Source organism: Lytechinus variegatus, chromosome 7, assembly GCF_018143015.1.
Source record: "Lytechinus variegatus isolate NC3 chromosome 7, Lvar_3.0, whole genome shotgun sequence".
In the NCBI taxonomy this organism is placed as follows: Eukaryota; Metazoa; Echinodermata; class Echinoidea; order Temnopleuroida; family Toxopneustidae; genus Lytechinus; species Lytechinus variegatus.
The window spans coordinates 12,490,198-12,503,222 of NC_054746.1; the positions used below are offsets into that span (position 1 = coordinate 12,490,198).

The 13,025-nt window shown below is 34.5% G+C and overlaps 2 protein-coding genes across 4 annotated transcripts in view; one reads left to right on the top strand and one right to left on the bottom strand.

Annotated features, from left to right (window-relative positions):
- Window positions 1–382: 382 nt before the first annotated feature.
- Window positions 383–11,885, bottom strand: LOC121418463 (hydroxyacid oxidase 1-like). Its single transcript, XM_041612353.1, has 8 exons — window positions 11,733–11,885; window positions 8,136–8,287; window positions 7,095–7,350; window positions 4,564–4,736; window positions 3,784–3,875; window positions 3,218–3,379; window positions 2,213–2,282; window positions 383–1,630 (listed from the first exon to the last, which is right to left on the bottom strand). The coding sequence occupies exons 1-8, from the start codon at window positions 11,870–11,872 to the stop codon at window positions 1,554–1,556; spliced, it is 1,122 nt and encodes a 373-aa protein (XP_041468287.1). The 5' UTR covers window positions 11,873–11,885; the 3' UTR covers window positions 383–1,553.
- Window positions 11,886–12,103: 218 nt separating this feature from the next.
- Window positions 12,104–13,025, top strand: part of LOC121418464 (S1 RNA-binding domain-containing protein 1-like) — a 35,192-nt gene continuing 34,270 nt past the window's right edge. The window contains exon 1 of one of the 3 annotated variants that reach the window (XM_041612354.1): window positions 12,104–12,233. The gene's annotated coding sequence lies outside the window, so the exon portion shown is untranslated. The remainder of the gene's footprint in view (window positions 12,234–13,025) is intronic. The other 2 variants (XM_041612355.1, XM_041612357.1) reach the window with 2 other exon arrangements.

Here is a 13,025-nt window from a genome sequence, read left to right on the forward strand (position 1 = left end):
ATAGAAGAGTTACTCGCAATGAAATGAAAATTAAATCACATTTGAACTAAATCATGAATATGGCATAATTCCTCTGAACAATAGCAGTGTATTCTGGCAAGAAACCATGCCACAGTAGCATTGTCTACACATCAATATTCAAAACTGATAAATGGGCATTCTTATCAGATTTCATCACACATTATTGTTCTTCAATGATCCGTAAGACCCGTAATCATTGATATTGCCAATTTGTCAGAAGTACACAGTGTAGCAAGTGAATAACTATGTACTTGACCTGATATACTCATACCAATCTGCAGTATGCATATCCAACATTAACATTTCTTATGCCTAATATGATCTTACTGTACATTACTGATCTTCTTTTTTCATATCATGATTTCAAGTTTCTAAATTGTCCACAAAGTAGAAAATATCAAAGTTTAACTTAATTTTTCGAGATATCTGTCAAGGACAACAGAAATTTGAAGAGAGGAGACCACCAGGATGGCCCCCCATCCAGATGGAGGGACCATGTCAGAAGTGATGTGGGATTCCTCCTACAGCCACTACAGGATGCTGTAGTCCTAGCCCAGGGTAGAACTGAATGGAAAAGAATCACCCGTAGGAGTCTTATGCAGTCTTAAGTCAGTCAGTCATTGATATTTATGAATACAGATAACTTTTCTGAAATCAAATCTTTTGGGATCACAGAAATCTGATAGACTAAGAAGAAATTTGATGAGGTATGTATATATAACTCGTTTGCATAATGTGGTCATGGGCGAATATTGGACTTATTGTATGCAAGTTTATCTGTACATTAATGTTGCGGAGGCCAAGATGTATTACATAAAATTAAAAAAATACAGATATCCATGTTTTCCATATTCTAAAGTTCTAAACTGCCTAACATCATAAAATTTTAATAAATTTTATGGTACACTTTTTATATTGTCATCAACTCCATTGGAATAAGAGATATATTCCCTTTAAATTGCAGTAAGTCAATGGTGTGGGATGTATCAAATGAGTTCATTCAAAAACCAACTTTATTGATTAAAGTGAGATATGGGCATCATTTCTCAGCACTGACAAGTTTTCATTCTTTGGCCACAGTTACCATAGTAACAGTCATAGACCACCGCTTTTCAGCCAATCAAAATCGAGGATTTCACTTAACCTGTCAGAACTGATTTTTTTTTTAAACTCCCAGGTGGAGTGCTCCTCATTCACTAGTAACCTTACATTAAATGCATGCACAAAGAAGGATTAAAACACTGAATGGTCACATGCCCATCAACAGACACACCTTTAAAACTTCTATACACAATTACATTATAATGTATATCACAGATTTGACAAAGGCAGTAAAAAAATATACATTCATTTTTAATTATTTGTATAGAGGAATATATGATGACCAGTGCCCGGTAACATAGAGCATAACAAGTGACCGTAGAGCTGATTTCTACATTTGATTGCCATGACCATTGTGCATGATCAATGGTCAAATACAGCCCTAAAATCAATTGTTAGCTTTTTTTGTTGTGGGTTCCAGATAATTTCTATTACAGTTTTGAAGAGGTATAAGATGGCGGTTGTCTTCGGACTAATCTCCTGTTGATTTCTGAGATTTTTGTTGCACCTTGAAAAGAATTATGAAAAAAAAAGGAAATAGGTCAATCATTGTATGTAAAATATAAATCATATGCGCTTAAATGTGTAGAATTTTAAAGTACCCGTGAAACCAGTTGCTTTTGCTGAGATTGATTCCATCTGGAATGTATTGCATAACGGTAACTTTTGCATCCAATGGCAACTTCCATAGAATTCTATATATATATTGGCTGTTGAGTTATGTTGGTATGGTAATTGCCGATGGATGGTACAGTCACAGTAATAGTGATTTTTTTCAAGGCAATTGCCCCTGACAACTTTTAGTAGTTGTGGGAAGATGAATGTTTTCAGGAAAAAAATACAATCAAATAAAAAAAAAGAAAACTTGTGAGAAAGCATATAATCGAAGGTTACTTGTTAGGAAGGGTACCCCTATTCATCAGCTCATCATAATATCTGGAAATTTGATTTCAAAACATCTGCTATTCAATTCAATTCAATTCAATTTATTTACATTCTCTATAAAAATATTAATAACATACATGAACAACATACACAAGATACACAAGATACGCACGTAAAACATAAGTATAAAACATGAAGGTCTTACCCGAAAGAGCCATGGCAAGACTAAACTCATCCCTCAAAATTTCAATCATCCTCTTCACTCCTGCCTCACCCTGGTCAATAAATGTGGAAAGAAAACAAAAGATTAACGAATAGGAGCAGAAGAGAGGTGGATATTTCAATTGTTAATTGTGTGTACCCTCAGCAACCCAATTGCATATTTTCAGAACATTAGTTTTTTTTTTCTATTTCTTAGATTAAATCTATTTTTTAATGATAGCCATAGAAATCCGATCCACTATGATTGGTATGCTAACATTTACCCCCAGCTTACATGATTCTCAGAGAAGATGAATCAATATTTTTCTTGTTCTCATTGACAATGTTTTATTGTAATTTCCCTCTACACATCCAGTATTCATTTATGACTAAGGTAGCAAATGAGCACTCAACTAATATGGTCAAATGAAATATTAATTCTTAAGCAATTTTTTTCTTCTCTGAGCTATGATAAGCCACTCAAATAATCAATCCTTGAAATCCTGTTTGTATACAATCATATGCTGTGATGTTCAGTAATCTTCAGGAAAGTTTTCAGATTGTCAAAATGACCTCCGTTTGGAAGGTATGTAAAAACTGAAAATCAAATCCTGGACTAGCCTATTCAAAGACTATGCGTGGTCTTGTGCTCTGTAAAAAAATAAAAATTCAGGTAGTTTATTTATAAATACTACACAGCGTTGCGAGTATTATTATGAATTATACATGCACAAGATACCTTTGAAAACCTTTGAAACAGTTTGGACAATGTCAAAGGTAACAATTGTGGTTAGATATTCTAATGCCCATTTGATAAACCATCCTCACCTCAGAACAATAACTGGTCAATACAACTAGTCATTAGTATTAGCCATTAACAACTTTGCCTGTTAGCTACAATAAATGAGTGGTCACATGATAGATATCAGCCAATCATATAAGTAGGATCCATATCACAATTTTATATAGGATATTGACAAGAAAGTCAATATTCTATGACTGCACTTACATTGTATGCCAAAGCCCACAATGCTGGCCGACCAACGAATACCGCCCTCGCTCCGAGGGCTATCGCCTTGAGAACATCTGTTCCAGTCCTGACGCCACCATCCAGATAAACCTCCAACCCAGTGCCTTTTAAAGCATCAACAACCTCGGGCAAGGCTTCAATCTATTCAAAAGGTCAATACAAGTATTCCAAATAATATTTTCAATACTGTCAACAAAATGGTCGACATTTTCTGGGTGGTTTATGATTTCCAAATCATCCAGCTAACAGGAAGGGTTTCTTTTATCAAAAGAATGAAAGTACAACAACTGCTACTGGCTATCATGGTAAAACATGTAAATAAACTGAATGACACATCATTTTACAAATTAAGACAGTTTCATCTAACAAATAACCTTTTTTCAGTTGCATCTTAACTTGTTTAATATTTCAGCTAAGTTGAGGAGAAAATATGCTCCAGAGAAATTCTGGCAAAGGGTTTTGATGAATAATTCAATGTCCTTAGACAGTTCATGTCATTGGAAATTATACAAATATAGTGGTAAACATAAATATACTGAGCTTACTGTAGATGGAACCCCATCGAGCTGTCTAGCTCCATGATTGGATACGACCACACCTGCTACATTGTGTGCTGCTGCTTCTCGTGCATCCTCAGCTAGACAAGAATAGAAAAGAAATATTTCTAAGATAAAACCATTTCCAAGGAAATATGAAGTCTATTTCTATCTCCTTTCCAGTAATTACTACAATCAATTTTAAATCACAAAGGCTAAACCAGGGAATCTCAAGAAGCGGCACACATTGTACTTAGTCAGGCTTGGATGCAAGGGGGGGGGGGGGCAGGGTGGCTACACCTTCTCGACCCCCAACTGGTTCCCATATAAACCTGTTTTTCTTAGAACTGATTTCTTGATAAACAAGAGCTTTTCAGAATCTTATCTTCAATAATGTCTTATCTCTATGCATAATGTTGCATATATTTCTTTAATTAATGCCATCATTAGCTAACTATTCATTATTCTATTGATTACTAATTCATTGAATCATTTAATTCTATCTATTTTAATTCAATGATTCATCAATCACTCATTTTTAACTTTCAATGATATTCCAATTCATTTCCTTTAATTTTTTGTTGAAAACCCTTCTCTCCTTTTCTGTTTGCGGTTGTGTGGGTTTGCTGTGTGCGTGTGTAGTTTCCACAATCCTAATTTATTTATTTATTTTATTTATTTATTGTTTCATGTGTGTTCACATCATCCACAATCTCATATATGAAAATACAGTGATACATGTTTATTACATAAAGACAATATTACGTAAAGAAAATAATACATAATTACCTGTGAGGACACCTTTGAGAATGATTGGTAATGATGTGATAGTCTTCAACCATTCAATGTGCTTCCAGCTCAGCGTAGGATCAATCAGTGACGCTACGTACTCTGTTAGACCAGAACTGGATGATCCACGTACACCACACGACTCGATCAGCTTCGAAGTGAAGTTTGCCAATCTGTTATAAAGAAAAACAACATTTATTAATTGAAAAAGAATATAACACACGAATGTATGTTCAATTCAATCCATATATTTGGTTTAGCAGGATTCTTTTTAGTGCAGAGCACTAGCTTGTAACAGAAAAGGAGTATTTGTAATGTTTTTAAATATTCAATTAGTTTGCACAAGAATGCCTGTGTAAATGCCACATTCATATCTGCTCATGTGTAGTCTTAGCTCAATTTTTCCTCATTGTGACCTTACATGTATGTGAGCATTTACTCGCTGAATGAAAAATAATAAATGAAAATATCATTACTCAAAACCTGAATGGTGCAAATTTTACTTTCAAATTAAAGCATTGTAAATAGCAAACATAAAAGCTATAGGCCTATATGTCACAGAACACATACTGACTATTACTCCTGTGCTTTCACTTGACAAGAATTGAGTTAACTTTTTAAAATCCTCATGGAAGATAATCATTACTGATTTTTTTTTTGATAATATTCTTTTTTTTCATATAGCACTTATCACAGCATCCTTAATAGTAATTAAGAAATAGTGGAACATTTATGGTTGCTTGATTTTTTTCTTTATTAATCATTTTTATTTCAAACATTGAGCTTGGACTTTGACAGACTTCTAAAAATATGCATGAACAATATTTACATTATCTCAGGATATCCTTGGCATAACATGAAGCTATTCAATTTCATATTTGAATAAGATGATTTATAAAAAGATTTATTACATACTACCTTGGATGGGGTTTGTACTTTGAAACTATAAAACTTTATGTCCTTAAAACAATCGCTGCCATCAAATTTGCAATGTTAATTCTTTATAGTTTGACACTCGCTTGTAGTCATGCAAAACAAAACCAAGCTTATAAATACATATTTCGGTTGTGATATGAGTTAGCAATTTCTAATGTATGTGAATCTAAATTACAGTTCCAAAATATTCTGTTTCTGCCCAGACTGCCATAATTTTTCTTTTTATTTCATTATTTTAGAGGCGATTTGCAATTTTGCAGTATCCAAAGAAATCAGCAGTGAGTTTTGATTGTGGAAATCCCAAAATGCTATCCTAAATCTATAATATGCTTTGTACCTTTTGTAGAAGAAATCGTAAGAATTCTTAAGAACTTTAAAAGCACCATGGCTATATCATTTCTTGTTCTATAATTATTCTGCTGCTGTATACAAATCAGACTAACTTTTTAAAGGCCACACCAATTTGAGTAATTTGAGTACAATAGATCTATGCATTGGCATCATCGAGCCGCCATGTTAGAGGTCAATGCCATTGCCTTGCGTACACATGTAATCTCTGACAATGAGATTTACATGTATTTCTATATCCTCTAAGGGAGGGGGCTATAAGATTATGTCACATGTATAAGGTCTCTATATGCACCATGGACGTTCAACACAACGAGAGGCCTACTTGTCCTTGCAGGTTGACATTTTCAGAGATGGCCTCCAAGGCGAGTATTGACAAATTTAAGATAAATACAACTGAACAATGACCTCCTTGCCTGAAGCACAAAATGTTAAAATAATGGAATTCCACATGTTTGGGGAGGAATGAAAATTCATTTCACATGACAATGATGAGAAAATAAAAATATTTCAAATTTCATATAATATAATAAAATACAAAAGAAATAGTGAGTGAGTGATGTCATCAGTTCCCTCATTTGCATACTGACCGATATGTGCATATAACTGTTTTGTGAAATGAAGCGAAACTTTAAAAAGTCATAACTTTCTTAATTTACATCCGATTTTGATGAAATTTTCAGTATTATGCTTGTTGAATTTTTCTCTTTTTATTCAAATCAAGTTTTTGTCGGGGTGGGCTTGTCCTTTAATCAGTAGAACTAGAAGTAAGATCCAAGAAAACTAATATTGTAATCAATAATAGAAGCAACACACAGCACTTGATGTTATCAACCAATCTCTCAGGACTACAAGGAGGACTCAGGAGACACACGTCACAACAAGTATGCAACCTAAATATGCAAAGGACTGTGAAATGCACAAATATATTGACAATTGAATTGAAAAATGTTCATCCTCACAATTCAGCATATATGATTTAAACAGTAATGGGATCATTACAAGTTCAAATTAAAATATTTCGTTTCTTCCAATAGAGATCAATGCTACAAAGGGTTGAAAGATTCAAAGTGTACCTCAGTGCTTTAAATTAATCTAAAGAACTAGTCTAAGAATTAGTCTAAGGACTGGCTTTAGATATTTTTTTAACTTTTTATTTTTTTCACATTTTTGCTGTAATAAAAAAAATATTCACCTAGCAGGAAAAGAGGCCTTTCCCTACAATATAAAACTTTAAAGCCTGTTACCTTAGTGGCTCCGGTAATGAGAACTTGTTCCTGATATCGGCCAGTCTCTTCCCGAGCACGGGCGTATCCACCGTCACGAAAATGGCCTTGTAGCCCGCCCTCTCTGCACGTTTGACCAGGTCCCTGGTGACCTCTCTGTCCTTGTACACGTAGAGCTGGAACCATCTTAGTCCCTTCCCAGAAGCCTCTGCAACTTCCTCGATGCTACTGGTAGACCAGGAACTGAGGATCATACCGGTGTCCATTGCTGTAGCAGCTGTGAAGTAAAAGGGAGAGAGAAAGGGTGAAGGGGAGGAGGGTAGGGTATAGTCAAGAAAACAAACAATATGAAAGGTTTTAAAATGCTCAGCAGATGGACTCTTACTTGGCGTTTACCCAACCTACTATTTTAGAAAGTCTTATTTATTCAGGAAGCATGATTTACTAGAAATAAACCAAAGATTTATTTTTCCATGAGGAAGCAGCCAAAAAATAGTTTAAATAAAACAGTTAGTCAAAACAGTTCAGGTGAAAATTTATTAAACACTTTTCTTGGCAGATTAAAGTTGAAAGGTACATAATTGAAACTGTTTTTTGGGACACCTACTATTTCTTTTTTTTCCCAGTGCTACATTGACACAAAAATTTCTTAATGAGATAGATTTAAATCACTATCAGGATGTGCAATGTTGATAAAAAGCACAAGTTCCCAGAATTATTAATCATATTTTATGAGATAACAACACACAATGTTTCTCTTCACATTCATTTATAAAGCATCATCTTGATTGATCATCATCATTGTCATCATAATGATTGTCATCATAATCACCATCATTACCATCACCATCACCACCATCCTAATGATCAACAAATCGATCAGCATCATCATCATCAATACCATCATCATTATCATCATTGCCATCATCCTCATCATCATTTTATCATCACCATCATCATTACCACCTCATCACCACCACCATCATTATCATCATTGCCATCATCATCATCATCATCATCACCACCATCATCATCTCTATTTTCTCTATAATGTATTTATACCTCGTGCTGTTGCCACTTCCCCATCTGCATGGGCCATTCTCTGCATAGCTGTAGGTGCGATAGCAATGGGATAGGGGAGCCGTTGACCAAGGACAGTCGTTGACATGTCACGCACAGACACATCTCGAAGAATACGAGGATAAAGCCTCAGTCTGAAAAAAATATCAAATTAGATTGGTAATGAATTCAGGCAGGTGTGTTTCAGAGTATTATGCTTGGTTTCCACAATAAATTTAACATATTTATAAAAGTAAAAATTATTATGAAACATTAATAAAGTAGCACTACAAATACTAGTAACAATTATGTAACCAAATAAATTGAAGTATTTGTAAATATTGCTTTGCATCAAATCAATAAGACATTTAAGAAAAATGTACACCTTCTGGTTACATATTTAAGTTGTAGAGCAGAGACTGGTAAAGTATGGTCCAAAGTCTACAGTGACACTTCCCACAATTACTTGTCTCCAATAAACTCTTTACTTATAAATGGAAACAGTAACTTGGATTATTCATTGGATATCTTATAAAATGAGGTCCTTGAACCCTTAGAGACAAAGAAAATGAACTCTGAGCTGATTTTTTGAAGACTGCTTCATCATTGAAATGGCATTCCTTGAATTTACTGGACCTTCTCATTGTGCCATCTAAGAGGGGCACAGTCTTTCTGCAAATGTATTGAGATCTATAGGCAGATATAAGATTATACGCACACCAAAATACATTTTGATGATGGAAGCATGAAAACGCTTGTCCATTTTATTATTGTAACAGTTTGTTGTATGGGCTCTCCTCAGCTCAAATCAAGCGTCTCCAGCAAGTACATGTACAGATGACATGTGTATGGCTGATAAATCAGCCATACACATTTACTTTAGTCAACCAAGATTTTCCCAGGATCACCCCTATCCTAAAGATCTGCACTGGCTATCAATCTCCAATGAATATCTTTTAAGATTTTGTTAATTGTATACAAGGCACAAACTGGTCAAGCCCAGAGCTTTATTTCTGAGCTTTTACCAAAGTTCACAGGCACACTCACAACCAGCACAGTTCTCTGACTCGTAACACAAAGATAACTTTGGGAGATCGTGCATTTGCCTGCGAAGCCCTAAAATTATGGAATGGCTTGCCATATGTAATAAGATTGTCTCCATCAGTAGAAACATTCAAATGTAGACTAAACACCTATTTTTTCCAGTAATTTCCATACAATTTTATTTTCTTTCCCTTTTCTAAATTTGTTTGCAAGCATTTCAACAGCTCTTAATTACAGCACAGAGTACATGCACATAGTTTCTGCACTATACAAATCAGTATATTATTTATTTAACATTTATATAGCATATCATATATGATATGGTATAAGGTGTGATTTGTAGTTTGGATAAGCTTTAGAAAGACCTAGATCTAGAAGCATTGGAAATTTGTCGTTAAAAATTCACTTATCAACTTAAAATTGAAATGAAATATATAATAAAAATGTAACGTTTCATTTTCTATTATCGAAATAGATGCATGATGTAATACTTTATGATTATGAAAATGAAAGTAAATGTGCCTGCTAACCAACCCCTTTTCATTCAATAAAATATTTACTTTTTTATAGATGGAATACACTGTAGGCCCGTATTCTGAAGTCGGGTTTAACCTAGACCATGGTCTAAATCTGTGCTAAAATTATGGGAAGCCAAGTGTCAAAATTTTTATTACGTTGTATGTTTCTTATTTTACTGTGCTTTTTCCTGATTCATCGATGGTGAAGACAATCATCTATTAATACTTCCTAGACAATTATGAATGATTTGAGAGCAAAATTAGCTGACGTATGATATCTCTACTGTTAGTAATTTATGAAACAATTGGCTATCCATACTTAAACCACAACTTTAAACCTGAGTTTAAGTTAAACCTGCTATCAGAATAGGGGCCCATGAATTACATTAAATTAGAATGAAAATAGGTCTAAATATTAGAAAAAAATAGGAAAAGAAAATTAATATCAATGAGACTCCTTTACGAGATATCATTGTGAAACTGTGCCCTGCTCATCAAATATTTAAAGATAGTGCAGTTCTACAGGTTGACATTAGTAAAAATATATGTATTTCCAATACATCACAAGAAATTTCTCCTTTTTTAGCAGAGAGAAATTTAAAAATGTAGGCCAAAGAGATTGAACAAGGAGATGGAGGACGAAATGAATGGAAACAAAATAGGAGAGAAAAAGAACAATAAAAGAATAAAGAAAATGGAGAAAAATATTCAGGCCATGAAATTGACAGAGAAAGGAGTGAACCAGAAAGATAAAAAAAGGAAAAGGGAAAAAAGATAAAGTAATGTTCACTCAATGAACAAACAGGAAGAAAAAAAGATTCTTCTACTATTCAATAAGAAAAAAATATGAAATAGGAAAGGAAGAGAAAACACTATCTAAAGCCAAGGTCTACATTTACAAAAAAACAAAGATGAAGAGGTAGAGAAAATGAAGAGAGAAATATAATACAAGAGAAAATGAAAAAAATTTTGAGTGATTAAAGAGAAAGAAAATAATGTTTTTTAAAAGGTAACAAACGTGGCAAAGAAAAATAAATAAAACTAAGTGGAGAAAATAATTGAATGGAGAGCAAAGAACAAACAAAAATTATCATCATGGCATATGGAATAAAAATAGTATACTAAACTCCCTCAAATGAAGGAACTGTTTCTTTTCTTCACTTTAATCAACAATTCAAACAAGAACTTCATCATGACATTCAAGCAAATTTATAAACACAAACATTGCCATTGGATCAATTATTGCTCTTTCACTAATACCCTTTTCATAAACCTATCCTCCAATTAGCCGCCTAAGAGTAATGCGGATAATTCAATAAATATTGTGTTCATAAACTCCAAAAATAAGCCGCATTATTTTTACGAGCGCCCGTCCTGAAAAAGGCGGATAATCGCCATGACAACTGGACACGCCCCCTCCGATGCGGTTGTGTTGGAAAAGGGTGACCTTGTGACCGCACCATGGCAATTATCCGCATTATTTGGAAATGCGTTCATAAACTCAAAATCTTATCCCGATGCCAGCATCAGAGTAATGCGGATAACTCTTGTCCTCCTCCAATTTTACGACCAAATTATGCTGCTATTAGCCGCCTAATTCATTTTAATTGGGTTTATGAAAGGGTATAAGTTTCTGTCTCATCTTCCCCAATGTCATTTGCATAACCATAATAAGTCCCAAAAGCTGGTTGAACCTTGACCTTGAGGGGGAACATCCTGAAGGGGAAATTAATCTTTTAAAGTGTTAAAAGCTGTTTTGGGATCTCAACACCTGAAAGTGGGCGGGGCATGGGCGTGACCACAGGGGATCGCTGAAATGGATGAACGAGAGGATATGATCGGTCTTAGTACGCAGTCCTTACCTTCTACTAGAGCGATTTCTAAGCACGCAAAGAGAAAAAGCATTGTCACGTTCCCGTGATATTTGCTTACGAATTACACATGAGATTAATCTCCAGGTAAAGCGGTTGGGTTGTGCGAGATTAGTTTTTCGGAGGGGTTAACCAGAAACATGTGAAGAAGTGAACATCTATATTACCTTTCAAATGCGCTTCGATTATCTTTCAATGTTTGTTCGGAATTTGCACCACTCCTATAATAATCAAGAGCATTCTTTGGGAGGTATTTGATAGCAAAATCTTCAAAATCTTGGAGACAAACCGCGGCGTCCATGTCCATGATTCAAGTTCTCTACAACTTCAACTAGCAAGAATGTAGTCTCTAGAAAAGATTTAAGTGTTCTTGTTTTGAACATCTCCTCAATAAATGCTTAAAAATTCAGATAATCATTTTATATTACATATTTGATCTTGATAAAAATAAATTTTGTATTATGAATTCTACGGTTTTTGCAGATATTCAAATTAAATGGGATTTAAATATTCAACTCCTGTGGCCTAGCCTGGAGCTAAATCTAACCTTAGCTCAAATTTCTGAAAAGTCGTGCTGCGCTTCTTCAAAATTTCACAAGAGCGAGGCCGATTTGTCAACAATTTTGAAGACAAGAGACCAGAAACCAGGTAGAAAGATACATTTTTAGGTATGCTGTTTTGCAAGTAGTAAATTTAATTCTGTGTGGTGGTAACTAAAGTTTAAAAAAAGACCAAAAAATCGTGTTTAAATATTTTAGTTACGATACCGTAAGGGCACTAGTATTCAACCCGGCATAATTCAAAGATTTTGACATATTTCCAAAAATATTTAGAAATATGGAAACTATTTTAATTTCATACCTTTGTTATTTCCAGGGTAATCTGTTGTCGGTATTTTCTTTATCAATCTGTCGACTGTATGCGCGTAGGATCGAATTATGCGCCGATGGCCTTTTGCACTGAATTGCACTAGTATTCAACCTAGTGAGGATAGATAGCAAATCTCAAAAGGGTTTATATTGCTAAATTAGTTTAGATCTATGTAAGTATCTGGCTTTGATTAATTCCCTGTTTGGTCTCATCTCAAATGGTCTAGTCCATAGTCAGATGGGACAAGGGCAGATTGAGAGACAGGACCATCTTTCATCGCTAGGTTGAATACTAGTGCAGACGGGTTGAATACTAGTGCAAAAAACCGTCGCCGTATAATTCGATCGCCCGCGCACGCTGTCGACTGGTTGAAGAAAAAAATAACGGAAAAAGAATAACCAGCATTTGCTCTTGGAAATAAGACGGGTCTGAAATTCAGGTGAATTCTATATTTCTATATATTTGAGGAAACTCTCCAAACGGGTTGAATACTAGTGCCCTTACGGTACGCACTGTCTGTATGATACACGTCTGCGACCGGGGCGTGGCGGCGTGGCGCGGTATTCAAAATGATTTCAAGTTCGGTGTTG

Excerpts from the sequence above, each read along its gene's own strand:
- LOC121418463 (XM_041612353.1), bottom strand. The coding sequence starts at position 11,872 with ATGGACATGGACGCCGCGGTTTGTCTCCAAGATTTTGAAGATTTTGCT. Across the intron at positions 4,737-7,094 it reads TCATTACCGGAGCCACTAAG|ATTGGCAAACTTCACTTCGA; the intron begins GTAACAGGCTTT and ends TCTTTATAACAG. Across the intron at positions 3,876-4,563 it reads TCTCAAAGGTGTCCTCACAG|CTGAGGATGCACGAGAAGCA; the intron begins GTAATTATGTAT and ends ATTCTTGTCTAG.